This window comes from Melanotaenia boesemani, chromosome 2, assembly GCF_017639745.1.
Source record: "Melanotaenia boesemani isolate fMelBoe1 chromosome 2, fMelBoe1.pri, whole genome shotgun sequence".
Lineage (NCBI taxonomy): Eukaryota > Metazoa > Chordata > Actinopteri > Atheriniformes > Melanotaeniidae > Melanotaenia > Melanotaenia boesemani.
Window position 1 is genome coordinate 19,788,921 of NC_055683.1, and position 18,737 is coordinate 19,807,657.

The 18,737-nt window shown below is 41.1% G+C and overlaps 2 protein-coding genes across 2 annotated transcripts in view; one reads left to right on the plus strand and one right to left on the minus strand.

The window, feature by feature from the left end:
- LOC121651953 (mucin-5AC-like) overlaps positions 1-5,639 on the plus strand; it is a 29,291-nt gene extending 23,652 nt beyond the window's left edge. The window contains exon 6 of the transcript XR_006012547.1: positions 5,446-5,639. The gene's annotated coding sequence lies outside the window, so the exon portion shown is untranslated. The remainder of the gene's footprint in view (positions 1-5,445) is intronic.
- On the minus strand, positions 1,127-18,471 carry LOC121651975 (sphingosine kinase 1-like). Its single transcript, XM_042004477.1, has 5 exons — positions 18,002-18,471; positions 10,259-10,408; positions 8,195-8,289; positions 7,851-7,966; positions 1,127-4,051 (listed from the first exon to the last, which is right to left on the minus strand). The coding sequence occupies exons 1-5, from the start codon at positions 18,426-18,428 to the stop codon at positions 3,142-3,144; spliced, it is 1,698 nt and encodes a 565-aa protein (XP_041860411.1). The 5' UTR covers positions 18,429-18,471; the 3' UTR covers positions 1,127-3,141.
- Between the last annotated feature and the right edge of the window lie 266 nt (positions 18,472-18,737).

Below are 18,737 nucleotides of genomic sequence, written 5' to 3' on the forward strand. Positions count from 1 at the left end.
GGGAGAAATAACAATCTTTATAAACTTTATAATAACAATCAAATCAAAAGACAATCAAATCAATTAATCAGAAATATCTGCTTGTCTGCATTGCAAGACCTAAAGGTCAATTTAGCAGAATTTGTGGTTTGGTTTTATCTCGACAGAATAATTTTAGGAAGCACAATGATGGTGACGATAGGAGTGTTGCAATGAGCTGGCATTGATGGTAATTGTGATATTAAAAGATATCTACACTATGTTTATAATACACATATAATATCAGCCATTAAAATTAAATATTACTCAATGAATGATACTGATTATAATATAATGTTTTATATTTTCTAAATTATCACAATAACATTGTTCTCATGAATGTTTTTGGCAACTATGATCAGGAAGGAAAACCTGATATTGTGACAGCCTATAGAATGAATACTGTCCTTTAATTTTAGTAGAACAAAAAAACATCTTAAGTTCATTTGACTTATTCAAATTTAATTAATTTATTATACACTTATTTATTTTTTATAGTCAGGACATGTTTCCCTATTAGATTTAATGGGAAAATGTGTCCTTTTAACTTTTGACTGGTGCTGTATGTAAACTGTTGTTTTTTCTGAGCATGCATACATTTCTTTTTTATTATTATTATTATTATTATTTTTAATTTCTCACAACACCACTGGCAGAGTTTAATCTGTTCTTAATATTTATGTTTTCTGTATAAAGAGAAGCTCTGGTGGCTGCCTCTGTACCGAAGGGCCCAATCCTCTGAAATTCATGAGAGCATTTCATTGGATGCAAATATCAGTAAAAGTCATTTATTGGTTGCATACTAGCATGCAGGCGAGAATAAAAGCTTTCATTTGCTTTCAGGAGGACTTGAAAGTAATGCCCATAGCTCTCGATTAGTCATCATGCTAGAACTTCCACGTTTGATGTAAACAAACTCTTTGAAAGGAAAATCCTGCCAATCCTGTGAAATGATTCTTTTTACTCCAACAATATTTGGAAAGTCTAGAAGAGCTGCGTGGTTATTATAAGATTTTTCCACATTCATATATGCTAATGTGTCCAAGTGATGGACCCGAAACTGCAGGAGTGTGAATAACATCAGAGTCCCTCATGGACTTTTTTTGGCTTATGCGCCACTGAGCAGCTTTCATTCCAATGACTGAGACGCCATCTTATCATCTTCTATCCAGTTCTGATGCACACGCACACTCACACACTACAGTTTACAGTACTTTACTGAGTTTTCAGTTGGCATGCCACCACACTCTAATAATTTTTGACAGTCCCTGATAGATTTTATTTGCATTATGATAAAAACAGCATATTTGTGCTGCGTCCAGTGGAAACCAGTCACTTGAGGTTTCCCCCCCTTGGGCTTCAGTAAAGCAGCAGGAAATGATGGGCACTCGTTGCATTAAATTGTGTTGCACTCAGGATGACAGCAATGTAGTCAACAAACCTTTAAAAAAAAAAAAAAAAAGCTGAACATCCAGCACTGTTTTGAAGCCCATTAGCCAGTCAACATTTTAGTTTTACTTTCGGCAGAGGTGAGTTTGTTTTCAGCATAAACAGCACTATTTAAAGAGTATGATCTTTTTTTACATTTAAGAGCAGCTAACCTGAAATGGGATGATATACCTCTGCTGCATACACATGCATGAACAGTTGTGGTGCAGCCTGAAGTAAACTGGTGTGTATGAGAAAGACAGAGAGAAAGAGAGAGAGAGGCTGCGTATATGTGTGCAAAAGTGTGGAGGGGGCACTGATGATAATGCTAACATTTGCACTCTCCTCCACTCCAGCGCACTAATGCTCATCACCACAGCAAGCGTGGGGGCCAACACAGAGGAGCAAAACACTTGACTCCCTCTTACTCACATTGATCACATGCCTCTCAATATGCAATGCTGTCGAACCCAGTATGGCTGCACTTCATCCACTCGAGTGTGCTTTAACCAGTCTAATATGTGTTTGAAAGCCACTTAGGAGCTTTCGTATGATTTAAAAAAAAAAAAAAAGAAAAAAAAGGAAGAGGATTTCTATTTACCACGCTTATACAGATGTAAAGCCTCATGTTAAGGACACATTTGGTGCTGATGGCTGGTTAACCAGTGAAGAGAGGGAGAGTACAATCTTAAGATGGTAAGAGGAGTGGGGATCATATGCACAGAAGCAGATCGTACCCCTCCCCCTAGCTAAGTGCTGCAGAGATGCAAGGGAATGTGTGTGTGTGTGTGTAGGTGTGTGTGTATCTGAGCATAAGAAAGGGGTGTGGAGGAGATGAGGGCAAAGGGAAGTATATTCGCTTGTGAGTGGAAGCTGTTTGTACAGTTTAACGATAATAAAGCAGGGTAGGAGGACAGGACATGGATCGGACTGTGGTAAAGGTGTAACCTCAGCTAGTTTCTTGTTGGCAAGGAAGGAGAAAAAGGAGGTGAAGGAGCATGGTTCAAAGGTTGATAATGCTGAACATGGCTAGATCTGGACATTGTTGGGAGTTTTTTTTTTCTAAAAACTATGCGAAGAGTAAAGATCTGTTGATGTTAAATCCTCTAGGGATTTATTTCTCTTCAGCAAGAAAGCTTTTTTTTTTTTTTAAAGCTGAAGGTCAGGCGATGCTGTCAGAGTGGTGGCCCAGCAGGGAGATTGTCAGCCTGGAGTAGTACAGTGGGGCAAGGGGCGTATTTTCTGCAGGAGCCTCCTAGGACAGAAAAATGTGCTTCTCACTTAACATGTGCCGTGCTTATGAGATCCGACAGCAGAATGCACAATACACTCCTCTGCTACCGTGCTGCCAAAGCTCCTCATGCACGATCCCACACATACACACACTCGAGTGCACACATACATACATAAAGATCTCTCTCTCTAGCTCTCTCTGTAATGCACATACACACCATCCCTCCACATTTATCAAAGCCTGGACCAGCCACAAGCAAGAACCACCCTCCATGGCTTTGACCCTGAATCTAACATTGAGAAAAAGGGGGTCCACAAAAATAGGACAAGTTGTCTATGTAGAAAAATAAAGGAATTTCCAGAGGCTGATTAAATGTCTTTGGCACTTTTGAAAGCACAGCATACACAAAGAAACCGACAAGAGTATAAAAGGCCAAAGTGGAAAGATAAAGTAGTATAAGTTCATCCATATATGAGTCTGGCCAGCCCGGGGTGGATTTGAGCTTGCACTGGTCCGTACTCCACCACCTCTCCATCCACAGTGATCATGCCTTGGGGAGAGATGGGCTCCAGCCGCAGAGCCCTCACTTTCTCATACACTAAGTAGGGGCAGCCGCAAGCCAAGTGGGCGCCCTTCTCCATGGCGAGGAAGAGGCGCAGGAGGGCAGGCCGAGAAATTCCTGCTGTCACATAAAACAGATGAATCACCCCATCGTCTGCCATTGCACCTGGAACCGTCCACAGGTCCTCAGCCAAATGGGACTGGTAAATAGCCAACACCAAGACAAAATCCTCCTCCTTGACCACTGTCCAGCTCTCTGGGACTGGCTGGTCCAGGCCAGGAAGCAGAGAATCCACAGGATCTGCTGTTTTGGTGTCTCTCTGTGTCGCAGATCTCTTGTTGTCAATGGTACTGTTGGAGGAGTTGGTGATGGTGTTGTGGTTTGAATTCGTACTGATGCAATTGTGGTGAGAGCTTTGCTTTGGCGAAGTGTTGGGAATGAGCCGACAGGGGAGGGAAGAGCAGAGCGAGGGGCACTGAGGGGTGGAGGGTGGATGGTTTGCCATTATGCTTCCTTTTGGAAGTTTTGGTGCCTCCTTCACAGGAAGATACGCTAACCGGCCCTGATACACTCTGAGGGTGGCCAGACGCACCAGAGTACCCATCAGGAAGCGGATAGCTCCCACGTGGCGGTACTTCTCGCTCTCGATATCGACATCTGCCACAAAGCCCCAAGCCAGGGAGAGGAAGGAGAAGAGGCGCTGTGTAGAGGCCAAGTGGATCGACACCAGGTCCAGCGAACCAACCAGACCTTTGCACAGCATGAAGCCACAGCTCAGTAGCAGCTCCTCGTTCCATGCTGGTGGCGACCTGATGGGATTTTTACAAAAATCAGGAGTTAGAGGTCCATACATTACACAACATCCCCTGAGCCTGTTATAAATGACTGTTTCAGAGCAGTAACTAAAGGGTTTTAGTCTATTTTTAAATTATTTAAGAACTCAGCTGAGGAAAAAAATGATGCCATCAGGTATAAACAATGACTTTGTGCAGAGCACATGGTGACTGATATACTGGGCTTCATATCGGGGCTATAAGGACATTTGTTTTTAAGTGCCAACTTAACCTGCACTTTCCCCACTGCGCTCAGCTGCTGCTGTTATAAATACTTAAAAATCATGCGAGTTATGGTAGAATGGCCCTGCTTAGAAACATCAAAGTTCTGGTTAAACAGACCAATCAGGTTGGCCCAAATTTGGATGCCTTATTAACTCAAATCTTGTTTGCAAGTTGGATAAAGCAATTTGCTTTCTATTAAAAGTCTGTTGTACAAACCCTAACCTGTGCATCACCAGTACCTGAAGACACACTGAAGAAAAGCTGAGTTTGTAGTCTGCTGACAACCATTTAACAGTAATCTTAAAATTCTGCTAATGCATATTATGAAGAGCATATTGTTTCGTGTTCAGCATCTAATAAGGGAGATTAAAAAGTGCTGCAGTAAAACAACTTGAGAAGATCAAAGACTTGCTTGGGGACTTTACGTACAAGAATATTGTCGAGTTTGTTGAATGAAATTATAATAAAGCACACATGGAATAATTTAAATACGCCCACATAGGAGTTACAAGGAAATTTGAACTTCAGCATTTAATTATTTGACATTCTTGTAAGAATAGAGACAGACTTAGAAAAAGAAGTGTTTTTATTATTTTTTAAAACCTCCATATCATTTGAGTATATTTAAGTAAATGACATGCACCCTGTCATGATCTGTTTCATGACACTGTAAATTTATGAGGTTTGTGTTTGTTTTGTTTATCTTGGTTTTCTCTTTTATTTTCTTTTGTTTTCTCTCTCAATCTTGCCTTTTGCTTTCCCCACACACCTGGATTCACTTTGTCTATTACCACACCTGCCTTTTATTTTTCATTAGCTTCTTCTAAATGCCTTTTTTAAGAGAGAGGTGGTCTGTTTACTCTGCAATAAGAGAAATGTTTTTCAACGTTATGTAATATCCTTAAAATCCACCTTTCTTTTACACTGGAAGAGGGTCAAATCTTTTTTTAAGGGCTTCCAGACGCCCAAGAATCCTTGTATTTCACACAATGATTCTGACCAAATAATTATAGTAGTTAATGAAATGTATTGATTGGCCACCCCAAACAAACTTGTCTCATCTTGGCCGTCGCAATAAATTTTTTATTGATATGCCACTGCTTCCTCTGTATAAATATTTCCTGCTTTTCTTTGCTGTCTTTCAGATCCTCGTCACAGTTGGGTTGCATGCTGATATAGTCATTGGGTTACTATATTTTGCTCTCGCCTGCCTCCAGAATCTCCTGCATTTCTGCATTTGGCTCCTGCACTCTTCAACAGACCAAACCACATGACAGAACCTGGATGAAGTTCCCGTCTGTGCCTGTGGGCACTGACTGCAAAAACGAGGGCACAGATTTACAAATGGCTCTTATCTTTTTCTCAGCTGACCTTGAGGCAGGCTCCACACAAGCACAATGCAGTGTTGTTGCCATCATTTATGAGGTTTAGTTAATATTTAAATACAGCAGAGTCTACAGCTACAGCATGCTAACACACTCACAATTAATGAAACATTGATGCTTAGCAGTATAACCGTGTTCGTTGCTTTTGTTCAGTGTCATTTTCTGAGCAGCACTAAAGACAAAATACAGCTCAGACATCAGCTTGTAGGATTTATACATATATATTATATATAAACCTGGGGCGGCAATTACATTGATGAACCAAAATGTCATGACTACACACATGAAGTAAACGAGAATGATGAGCTTGTTCCAACAGCATATGTCAACCTCTGAGATATATTCGAAAGTCACTTCTCAGAGTCAGCTTTTCAAAGAGAGCGGGGAGGACGAAAGCCAAGTGAGTTTCACTACATGATAGTCATGAAAAAAGTACACCCAGCTTCATGCTAATGTTTTATGTATCAGGGAATAATATGAAAAAAGAAAAAAGCATCCGGTCCTTACCAGGTTTTAGAATTAAGTAAAAACTAGCTCAGATGAACGACCACGTAACAGTTTACATGTTTTTTGAGACAAAATGCGGAGGTACTTTCATTAGTTTGTAGAACTATGTAGGAAAAACTTGAAGTAACCAATTACTGTATGATATCAGCTTCAGATGTTGTGGGGAAATTTGCCTCAATCCTCTTTACAACTTTTCTTCAGTTCTTCTAGATTTGCAGCCATTCATTTATGCACCGCTGCCTTCAGATCTCGCCACAGTATTTCATTTAGGTTAAAGTCTGGACTTTGAGTCAATGCAACACCCTGATTATTTTCTTTTTCAGCCATTCTGTTGTACAATTACTGATGTGCTTGGACTCAGTGTCATTTAACATGGCCCACTTCCAACTGAGCTTTATCTACTAGATATCACTATTACTACTATTCTAGATTACTCTAGAATATTTTTGTATACAGATGAGTTCATCATCAACTCAATTACAGCAAAGTCTCCAGGTGCTATGGCTGCAAAACAAGTCCAAACCATCAGCTTTCCACCACCATGCTTGAAAGCCATATGAAGTGTGATGGGCTGTGTTTGGCTTTCACCAGACTTCGGTTTTATTTGTCCAAAGGACATTGGACCTCATTCACCAATATCTTCTTATGAATCTTCAGAAATTTGTTCATACTTAAGAATTTTTTTCCGAAAACCCTTTGTCAAAATCATGAATGGGTTCGTAGACCATGGAACTATACTTACCCCTTAGATTGGTAGATAAATGGTCATGACTTATGATCGTGTGCAAACACACAGACAAAGGTGAGATAAATGAGAACAAATAAGAAATATAATGCCAAAAGGATGAATGAAAACAAAAAATAATCATAAAGATGTACAATGAAGCCAGACACAACAAATTTAAATAGATTTGTAACAACCTATTGGTGAATGTGGCCCATTGTTGATGTCTTTGTTCACTGGAAGTAGTATTTACCTAATTGTAAGACGTGGTGAAGACCAGATTATTTTATTTTACTTCTTAATATGTAAAACCTTTGAAGTGAATGATTGTGTACTTTCTCTTTTACAACCTGAGACAGCACATTGCTGAACCATCACAGCAGCTCTATGTGGCCACATGGTTTATTGGATTCCCTGAAACAAGTCTGATCTACAGTGGTTTCGATTCACAAGTTACATGACTTGAAGGGATCTGCTATACAGGTTTCACTATCAGAACAGCAAATCTTCAGATCTGACAGTTTATGACTCTACAGGTCTGACTTGTTTAGGGCAGAGGTGGGCATGATGTTTTGGCTCACCAGGATTGCTTCTTTGATGCTGTGCCAACAACCAACCAGCAGATGGAGATGATACCCTGGACATATGCTGGGTCAACATGTTCCACAGCTGCAGCCTGGACTATAATCAGTCATAATGCTTTTTTATAAACCCATTACATCATTCATTTGAGAGTTTAAATAACCAGAAATAACCTCTTGCTGCACAGCAAAGCAGCCTAAGTCCATCCTTTCTCTCCTGAGGAACGATGTGACCAGTCATCCTTTAGCATAATTACACAGGAAGGAGATAAATTGTCTTTTAGGATGAAGAAGGTTCGTCTTTTGCACTGTCAGCCCATGAATTTAAATGACTCATTAATAGACCAACTCACTGTGAGTAGTGGTGGATGGATGCAGCCAGGGCGTTACCAGAGCCACCTGGTAGGATACCCAGAGGGGTCTGGATGGCCTCTTGCCAATCTTCTCGCTCCATCAGACCATTTATTACCTAAATGCACAAATACATAAGCAGAAGCATAGGACTAGCACTGCATGAGAAAACATTCTGATAAAAGTATTTCTGTGATAAGAACTGCCAAAGCACCTGAGGTCTTTTCTCATACTTTACACCAAATAAAAAATTCATATGCCTATTCCTATTCTAAGAAGTAAAGAAAATTATTTACACTTTTAAAATCATAACCAATTCATTAGTAAGCAGAAGTAAGTCCATTACCTCAAACAACAGCCCATCACCAGACATGATGACCAGGGCATCCCACTGTGACAGGTCAGCTTTCCTCACCACCTCCCGCGCATGGTTCTGGTGCTCTGAAATAACAAAAGAAGGAAGAGAAAACTACGAGACAAAGCAAAAAATGTGGCAGAATATGGGATGAGCTGACAAAATCGTTGAAAAAAAAAAGCGCAAGGACAGACAGCAAACTTGCTCCCTTCATCACCAGCCTCTGGGGTGGGATCAGGGAGATTAGGCAGAAAAGAAAATCAATTTCCTCTTATCGGGTCACACACATCACATTAGCCTGTCCAGTGGCTACTCAACAGCTCCAAGGCAGCTTAGCCAGCCTGCAAAACATCTGTGACATCATGTTGTGTGTACTCAGAGCTCAGTGTGTGTGTGTGTGTAAGTGTTAGTTAATGTGCCAGTGGAGAAACAAGCTATTTGTTCAGCCCCACTTTTATTGGCAGCATCCTTGAGTGGGTCCCTCTGCTGGGGGTCTCCACAGGCTCATCCCGCCAGCATTAAAATCTACAGTCAAGCCAGGGGAGACTCCCCAGTGGAGCCACGTGGATGAAAACAAAGAAAGAAAAACTTTAAAGAGAGAAAGGGAGGATGGTGGGACGGGAAGCTAGGAAGCACTTGATATGCAGCCATTATGATGGAAATATTTTTCCTTGAGTATCGATCAGCCCCCTCTTCTCGCTTTTGCTCAGCCTCTACCTGCTGCCTGCTACACTGTGTGTTTGCTGTGAGCTGGACGGGCTGGAGGCGGTGATGCAGTGCTGTGTTGACAGACCGAGGCAGGAGAGAGTAACGGCGCTTCAAAGCTGACTCAGCACTTTGAGTCTGCCAAGGCCTGGACTGATGCTTTACTTCCCAGACTCTTCCTTATTGAAGGGGTCACCAGAAAACATAAACATGAGGCTCAGCCTAAAGCAGAAGGCAGTGGATCTATGATCAATGCACTGCAGAGATGACAAGTATTCAAATAAAAACTGTAATTACTTAAAAATGGAGGGAAATCTTGGGAGTTTTTCTTTTTCTTTTGTTTGTTTGAAAGCAGCAGTATCTTGAATCCATCTGGAGTTAGCCCAGGTAAAGATTAAAACTCACTGCTTCATACAGTATGTAAAAGGTACATGCTGACACAAGAGGTGCCTCCTTGTCCTTCCTGAGGCAAAGGCAGTGCGATACACTCATCATAGAGTGGTGTGCTGAGTAAACTGCTTCAGTTTCTTCTCACTGGCTACTGTATCTGCCTGCTCGCAGCTCACAGTGACCCATATTCTTCCCCCTTCATTTTATTAATTACTCTGTGTTTGTCATCCACATCCAGCTGCTGACCTTCTCCAAAGTCCCAGGAGTCTGCACAAAGAGCCTGCATGCACACTAGTATGATTCCTGCCCTGCCGCCCTTCCTTGGCTGTCACAATCTGTCTCACTTTGAGCTGAAGCAGAGGTTTGGCTGCATACTGCTGAGCTTACCTGTCAAATATTTGGTCCTGTCAAACTGGGTTGGGGTGAGGAAGGAGAACAGGAAGAGAGGAGGTTATGAAATGCAGGGTAAATTATGCAATGTGTTTTATTTTTTTTTGCATCTTTCGTGAAAGCCATTCAGTGTAGCTGCTCCTTTGTATTCAGAGAGAGGTCACATGGAGAACAGAGCCTCTGATGAAAGTAAATAACACAATACTGTTAAGGGTCAGCGAAAGGCTTAAGCAACTCATGGAGAATGTGGAACAGCTGGCATGACAGAGATGAGAATTTAATGCCTTGCAGTACACACGTGCTCAGGCTCCTGCAGCTGCATGCGCACATGCTCATGTTTGCTGCAAACATGTGGCCTGTGAATCTGTGATCATAAAAACAATGCATAATTCCTGCAGAGCTTATAAGTTGCAATCACTCCAACTTGTGTGCGCAACTGGCAGGATGACCCAGTTCTCAGATTGATCTTTCCATGATGTGGAGGGTTTTAATCCCCCTTTTTTTCATATGAAGATGACACAGGGAAGAATGCCAGCTGAATGCATGTGGGAGAACATGTTCATGACTGACCTGTGATGACAAGTGTGTAGGGAATGGAGGCCTCAGTGAGCATGCCCTGTATATGGCAAGTAAAGAGTTGGAGAGCCTGTCCTCGTCCGCTGTTGGGGTTCACCAGGATCATGGTCCTGCAAGGCCTTCGCAGCTCCATATGCACCACACCTGAGATGAAAAGGTGAGGATGAAGAAGATGTGAGGAATATTTTCAAAGGACGTATAAGAACAGCCATTTCCCTTAGGTCAATGTGCCACAGAAACGCTGCGTGAAACAAAAGAGAAGAAACAGTGAAGTCACCGGCTGCGAGAGTATTCAGACTGACAATGCTTAATTTTAATGTGACATTCTTTAAAAAGAGACCGCTTACAGATGCTACTCAGCTGGGATCTTACCAATTATTAATGACCATTTTTGACATGTCATCCCCATGAGAAAATCCCCCACTGCTTATGTCTCTCAAATAAAAACAGAAAGATGGAATAAAATGAGGTTGGGGAGCTCTTAGAACATTGACCTGCAACTTCACGTGGTACAATATATTTTTCAGTCAGGGCTGGGAAAGTCTTGTAATTCCATTTAAAACATCTTGATGTGTCAACCTTGACAACTGGATGCCTCCTTTGCCTGACTCACTTCTGTCATTATAATGGTTCTCATCTTTCATGCAGCATAAGCCATTGGAGGCGCTGTGGGCTGAATTAATTATATAAAAAAACTATTTTAACACAATTTACTTTTCACTGTCAGATTTTCAGAAATAGATTTTCATGTAACTGCAGGTGCAGATATTTTTTCATTGTTTTTTTTGTATTGTAAACTTGTTATCACGTATTTATTAATACTGAGGTCTTCTTTACCTCTAATTCTATATATAATATAAAATATATATATATGTATATATGCTTTTTTAAAACACTGTTTAAAAAATAAAAAGTGCCGATATCTTGTTTTTTTCGAGAAAACAATGTTTGTTTTTCCAGAATCATGGATTATTCCAAATGCAGGGTTGCAAGGGGGCTGGAGCCTATCCCAGATTTTACTAGTCTATCACAGGACCAGCACAGAGAGACAAACATTCAATCAGGCTCACATGCACTCCCAGCAAGAATTTAAAGACTCAAGTCAGCCTAACATGCATATCTTTGGTCTGTGGGAGGAAGTTGGAAGAAAACCCAGGCATACACGGGGAGAACATGCAAACTCCTCCATGTTGTTTTTATATATAACAATTTAAAAAAGTATGTACATTAATAAATTATATTGGCTTTTATTGATTGTGTTTGTGGTCTACTGGGAGCATCGCTGGTTTTTGGTCTAACTGCTGCAGGAATCAAGGACTTGCAATAACTCCTTCACACTTTGGATGCAGCAGTCTGTCTCTGAAGGAGCTCTCAGTGGGGCTTTCAGTGTTTGGGAGGGGTGTTGGATGGCTGGGAGGGGAGATGTCCTTTAATATGGATGCATGGCACACATATGACTTCCAGCCCTTCTGCAGCTGTCACGGGGTCCATTTTGGTAAAGAAATCAGGTGTAACAGTAACCACAAACTTTTGAGCCCACCGTAATCATCTCGCTTCAGAGAAAACAAACTTTGTTTTCACCAGATAATGAGATAAATTATCTTCTTTATCACAAGAAAACAGTCTTAGTAATCTAGAGATAATGAGAAAACAAACTTGTTATCTCGAGATAAGGATTAAAAAAAGAATATTTTAGCATGGCCACTAATTATAAAAAAAACTATCAGAATCTTCATAAATAAGGAGGGTGAATTGGTTTTTGGTGGATTTGGCTTACTGCTGTGACAAAGCACCTACATGCCCAAAATCAGCTTATCTTACCGATGTGATGCCAAATTCGGATTTGTTTTTTGTTTTTTGTTATGTTAGGCAGCCACTCTACAGTGATAATCTGCCTGCCTTTCAGTAATGTGGGCTTGCTGCGAAACTTTGTCTCTGTCTGGCATAAACTTAGTGGAGTGTTACACAGGAGTGTTTGAGTAAAAAACAAAATAAAACAAACCAAAAAAAACACAACAACTCTGTTGGAGATCCCTAACAGCAGATGCTGTTAGATTCATGCCGTGTGAGCTGATGCAATATATTAAATTTATCATCTTTTACAAATCAGACATTAAGCCAAACAAGCCAGACTCCATAACGATGATAAGCCTTCTGTTTATACACTGGAGTAAAAGTTACCAATTGCCTCTGGGTTTTGTAGAGATCCACCCTCTTCTAGGACATTTGTTCAGGATGGATGTTATCTGGCTTGCACCGATTCCAGGCATAGAGTTTCTTATATAATAACAACCTGAATTAATAAAACCATGTATTCAAACAGAAGACATTCATAAAATCAGATGTCAGGATAGAAAAGGCCAAAAAAGTCACAAACTGTGATGCAGCTAAAATGATGTGCTGCTTTTAAAAAGCATTTGGAGAAAAGCTTCCTCTAGAGTTGGATTTTTGCAGTAGATATCTGTGGCAATACAGCAAGATACAAACTCATCAGTGATCATATCAAATGAATGCGAAAGACAAAGAATCATTTAGTTTAGGAGCACAGAGGGCAGACTAGGTATCAGTTTTCACCAGAAAACTGTGGATGCAGATGATACTGACTTTGGTATCAAGATACATTCCTCTAAGCACAGAATGTGATCAGATTCATCAAATAATTCCAGGACTAAATTAGTTTTTAATCAGACAAAAATGCTTTATGTACCTTTGCTTTGACTCATGTCGAGATATCGTGGTAATTTTCATCTTGAGAGTTTCATTCTCCTGTTCGGTGACCCGCGATATGCGGTTGTCACTGCTGGCTTCTTACTGCATTTGATGATGGGACACGGCAGAGGTGTAAAAACACCTCAGTGAAAGACGTGTGAACCCACCAGGAAGACTGGGGTGAGAGTGCAAAAACACTCTGCCCCCATTCACCCACACAGGGTTACCATTGTTTACCACGCGTATTTCAGCACAATGTGGCTTTCAGATACAAAAGGTCCGCACACTTCCAGAACACAGTGGAAAACAGCTTTCAACAGTGAAAGAGCTTCACAATCATGCTTTGCATTTAAGTGTGCTGAGTTATAAATCAATCTTAAATCCACAAACGTCCTTGAAAAATTCTGCAACTGGAAAGCTTTTGGCTTTAATACAAAAGACTGACATTTTAATACACAACATTACGTGATGGAAAAACACAGAAACAGAAGAGTCAGAGAAAAATGGTGTCTGAAGACCTCATAGCTGCCTTCCATGATTTATTTTTAAGTGATTCCAATAGAATAATGCCTAATTATATTAAAGATTGACTGCACTTTAGTCAAACTTTCAAGCAGCTAAAGCATGTTGCACTTTAAAAAACTGAAGATCTCTTCAGATGAGCCATCTCTATCAATAGATTTGTATTGATAACTTCCATCTATCTATTCACAACCTGGACATCACAGAGTTGAATGATAACTTTGGTACCAGGTTTATCAGCATGCTAACGTTTGCTAATTAGCACTTATCACAAGCTGAGTCCAGTGGGAATGTTAAAAGCTGTTCAGGTCCCAGAGTATGAGAACTGAAAAAAGGGAAAGGTTATCGATTACTACCTTACCTAATCAATGAAAAGTCTGGGAGGGATTTTTTCACTGCAGCCTGTGAGACATTCTATCCATCCACCCAGGAGCTGGGGGGCCTTGCTAGCTGAGGTTACCATAAATATATGGCCATGGATTCTCTGACCACTCTAGATCCCAATTTCCAGTTAAGAGCCAAGGTATCAACATCTAAACTGAAGGCTTCTATTTAGGTTGGCTCTGACTCATAGCCTGTCAGCACTGACAACAATTTGAAGCTCCATCAGGGGACTTAACAAAGCATTTATGGGAAAAAAATACTAAAAAGAAACTCTATAGGAAATGTTGAGTTTTAGTTGGGACTGAAGTAGAGAGAGGGACAGATTTCTTGTGGGCCCATTATTTCGAAAAAGCTTAGATTACATTTCACTAGAACATTGTAATCAAATCATATTGATTCTAATCCAAATGAGGACAGTTAATTATAATTGTATAATATCAGAAAAAGGGGGGGGGGAAATATCCCAGATGAGGTGTGAGCATCAGCTAGATGGATGGGTGGAAGAGATGGTTTGGATGATATGAGAACAAACAATGAAGCACGAAGTCTCATGAGCTCAGTTTTGTAAAGCCACGCCTATGGATAAGTATCGTTTTTATCAGGGCCAAGGAAAAACTTAGCATCGGCAACAGTCAAAGCCTTGTTGCTTAGCTTGTTTGCACCAGCACAAGACTAAAAAGTCAGCATGATGAAGCAATTATGGTTTATACAAATGGCTCAAACGGGTCTAAATAAAATATGTTGTGTAGATGTTTAACCCTTTAACGCTGCGCAAACCATATTTGACACATACAGTTTCTGAGACCTATTGCATCACTTTATGGTAAAAACTTTGCTCAAAACTCCGTTGTATATAGTCAGATTCTTGTTTTCTGCCCCCTGGTGGATACCTTTTGCACTACAATAATTCTAACATCACACCCTGAGAAACGGTACAAATATATATATGTATATATATATATATATATATATATGTATGTATGTGTGTATGTACGTGTGTATGTACGTATATATATATATATGTATATGTATATGTATATGTATGTATGTATGTATATATATATATATATATATATCATGTTTTAAAGAGTTAACTTCAAAGAAGAAATTCCAGTTTCATGGTTGTGCTGGAGTTAGATGTTCATAAACAACCTGAACCTGCAGGAATATAGTCAATTGATGTTGTGTGTCAGAACTGAAATGTCAGTGTTGATGCTGATACTCGTTCTGCTGTTTTAAGGAACATCTTTATTTTGTCTAAATGCCAAAAACAGATTCTAACATACTGACACCAAATCCTGTCACTTAAAAAACAACAATAACAACTATTCCTGCACAGTCTTTACCATCTATTAGAAGGTGTATACTTGTGGAAAATGTGTGTGTGTCCTAGTGTCAGCAGAATAGACACATTATGTGAAATCTATTTGAGACAAGTCAGACACCTGCAGGCGTCACACTGGCACATTGACTTTCAGCTGCAATGTGTGTGTTTCACAGTTACAAGCGGGTAAATACTCTCACATCCACAAGCAATGAGGTGACAGGCAGACTGGATATGACAATGTGTCACTAAAGTGAGAAGAGTTCCTGTCTCATTGTCACATAATGTATCATTGCTCCCAGAAATCCCACACCGTGCCTATAGAACATGCTGCAGCTGGTGAGATTCATTAAAACATGAAGCCTTTTAAGAAAACTGCTGGAGCAGAAACAAATATGTGGAATATTCCTCACTATATTCAGACTGCAAACAAGCTGCATTCCGAGGTTGGGTGAGTTTGCAGGAGAGAAGGTCCAGAGGGTATAAACACCACTGCCCACCGAGGCAGCATCAGGCGGTGGAGAGGGGTGGAGGAGGGTCTGACAGGCCATCACATCCATGTGTCACAGAGCACAAGACGAAAGCTCCATTGGGACTAAGATGCTGGATGAGGGTGAAAGGTCATCTCATGACGCATTTTAACTTCGGACTCCTCTTTCGAGGGAGCCCCCAGGGGAAGATCGCTCACTGACAGGCACACCTGACCCTGAGGCATCTGAAAAAAGCCAACTTTGGGTAGGAGCTTTAAACATTTCATTCCATTTTGCTAAGCCCTTAGTTATTATCTTGATACAAAAAGTGCATCCACCGTATTTGAGCATATTTTAATGATTCAGTTGGTCAGAGAGTTCCAGATTTTTGGAAAGCCAACAAAAATCCTCAAAGACAACATAACACAGCTGCTCCACCAGAATAAAAAACATGTGAAATTTATTATGTAAAAACCTATAAATCTTAAATCTGCAGCAAGCTTAACAGCCAAATCAAGTAAACATGAACTTCTTTGCATGCAATTGCATGGCAGGTTTTCTAGTAGCAGCACTGTATCAGAGTATATGCACTTCATTATTAACAGCTCCTTCAATCCACTTGCCGTGAGAATAAAACTCTTAGCGACTGCCGGGTAGATTTCAACACATAAACTAAATTAATAGAGTTAGAACCTTGATGTAAGCAATACCGCAACATATTGAATGTTGTGTTTAATCGTTTTATGCGTATGTGAAATTGTGTCGCCATGATAGCTCTCTGCCTAAATACCAGTCTTTTGCAGCAATTGAACCTTTAATCCAACCTTTCCATCTGCAATCCCAGATGAGATGACATGCAATTAACGTAGGGGGGAATACGCTATGGGGGATTAGTGAATCACACTGACTTTCATACACCCTCTATGACAAGTAAAGGGACAATTCTGCTGCATCTAGCACACTATTACTCATTTAGAAGACATAATATATTCTTTTAAATGTACATTATTGGCTTGCTTGGATCTGGAATGCTGAAACAAGCTGTATAAATTAATGATATGATCACATTGTCAATGTGTTCAAAAGAGGAAGAAGAATAAGGTAAAAGAGGCTATGAACTCTTAAGAAATTAAACATTAGAATGTGTGATTATTAAAAACCTCCCAAGCTGGAGCTCTTGGATGAGGATGTGAAAGGGTGGGTGGCTAGTTACCTCTCAGGCCACCATCTGCCCGCCTGCCTGACACACAGGTCTGAATCTCAGACTCCTGCTGGCTTCAGACTAGAGGGGAGGCTGGATGTTCCTCCTCACACAGTGCCCAGTCTCACTCTGTGTTTGCAGAGTACACCTGGAGGCTGCTGCCAGGAGGTCGACCTCATTCCTCATCCCGCTGCTCACACTTGCCTCCATCTTTGGCAGCAAACATTCCAAATTAGTCACTGCCAAGTCAAATATCCGCCTCTTCTCTGAACTGCTCTGGCTGACCATGAGTGCATGCCTGCTTTATTTATTCATTTTTTTATATAATGGCATGGAGGATTCTGAATTTAGACTTTAATGACAAACAAATAAGCAGTGGGGATAATTAGCTGCATAAAGATTTCTCATATTCTATTCATGTTAATTGCTCTGTCACTGCATACCAGGATGGAAAAGTAAGGAGCTAACAAGACTGGAAGAAAAAGAACTCGAGGACAGCGCGCATTTTAAACAGCGCAAGACATGATGAGACCTAATTAGACGAGGCTGCTGCAAAGCAGAATGAAAAACATGTTGTTTTGATAGGATTTTTTTTCACTCACCCATCAGCAATTAATTCTCACTGGGAATTTGTTGAGCAGAGATAATAAAGCTCAAGTAATGGCTACTCTCCGCTGCTGACAGCTTAAAAACTACTTGGGTTTGTGTACTTTCACAGCAGGCTCCAGACCATCACCTGGCACCTGCATGAGTTGTGTGCATGAATGAAGAAGCAGTTAGTGGCTGCTGGCAGGTGCCTCACCTTCCACCTTTCCCAGCAGGTTGAGCAGGTTAACAGCAGGTGGAATGTGTTTCCTCTGTCAATCCTGTTTTTAGCTATAAAGATTGTGTGTGATAAAGTTAGGCAGGCATTTGTGAAAGTAGGGCTTTTTTGAGTGTCAGGTACACATGTTGGTTTACTTTTAGGTAGCACTCAAAAGTGTGAAAAATCTTTTATACAAAAAGAAAGGTGCCTGACTGTTGAAAATTTGCATCTAAATATGCCTATTTTTCCCTTAAAAACATCTGGTATGTATTTTACTATTTGAAGTTATATTGTGGGTTTCCAGAATGGTTTTAATGCTCACCGTCTCTCCGAGGAGCCTGCATCACTGAAGCATCTCTGATGGCATGAGCCCATCTCTCAGCCTCCTGGAGGTTGGCGAGCGGGTCCTGGACCAGCGCGACCCGAAAGCACTGCTCCACTCTCTGCCGGGTCACTCCGGTGCTCATCCAGCGCCTCTTAAATGGGTAAAAATAAGCTGTAAAGTAAGCGCCGACGTCTGAGCTATCCGGACTTCTGTACGCCCGACAGCCGACACAGTCCGTCAAGTTAAAAATGATCTTAGTCCGGCCGGGTGATAAGGAGATCCTTTGGATGGTCAGGGCGCTCTCCGTCAAGCTCACCGAGTACCGGACCCTGTCGTTGAGAGTGTCGGTGAACTCTCCGTACAGGACGCCCACAAACCCGTTCCGCTGCCGGGATGGATCCGGATCTGAGGCGTCTTTCTCCATCCCGGACGGAGAGTCCCGGAGGCCGGTGCGGATGGTGGTGCGGTGCGGACTCTGAAGCTACCAGCTTGCTGTGGGACGCTTTAACAGCCGCAGCCTACCTTGTTCAGAGTCTCTCCCTAGTGACTGGAAGCGGAATGGCAGTGATGGAGCTGGAGCAGAGGAGAGTGCATGCAACGGTCCTGTGTCCAACCGCTTCTCTACACCAGGGAACACTTTCTGCTATGTGTGCAGGCTTTGGTGTCGTGGAGCAGTCAGCACTCACAGAGCACCGTAAATCTATGCTCCTTGCATCAGTTTAATTTTAAGAAG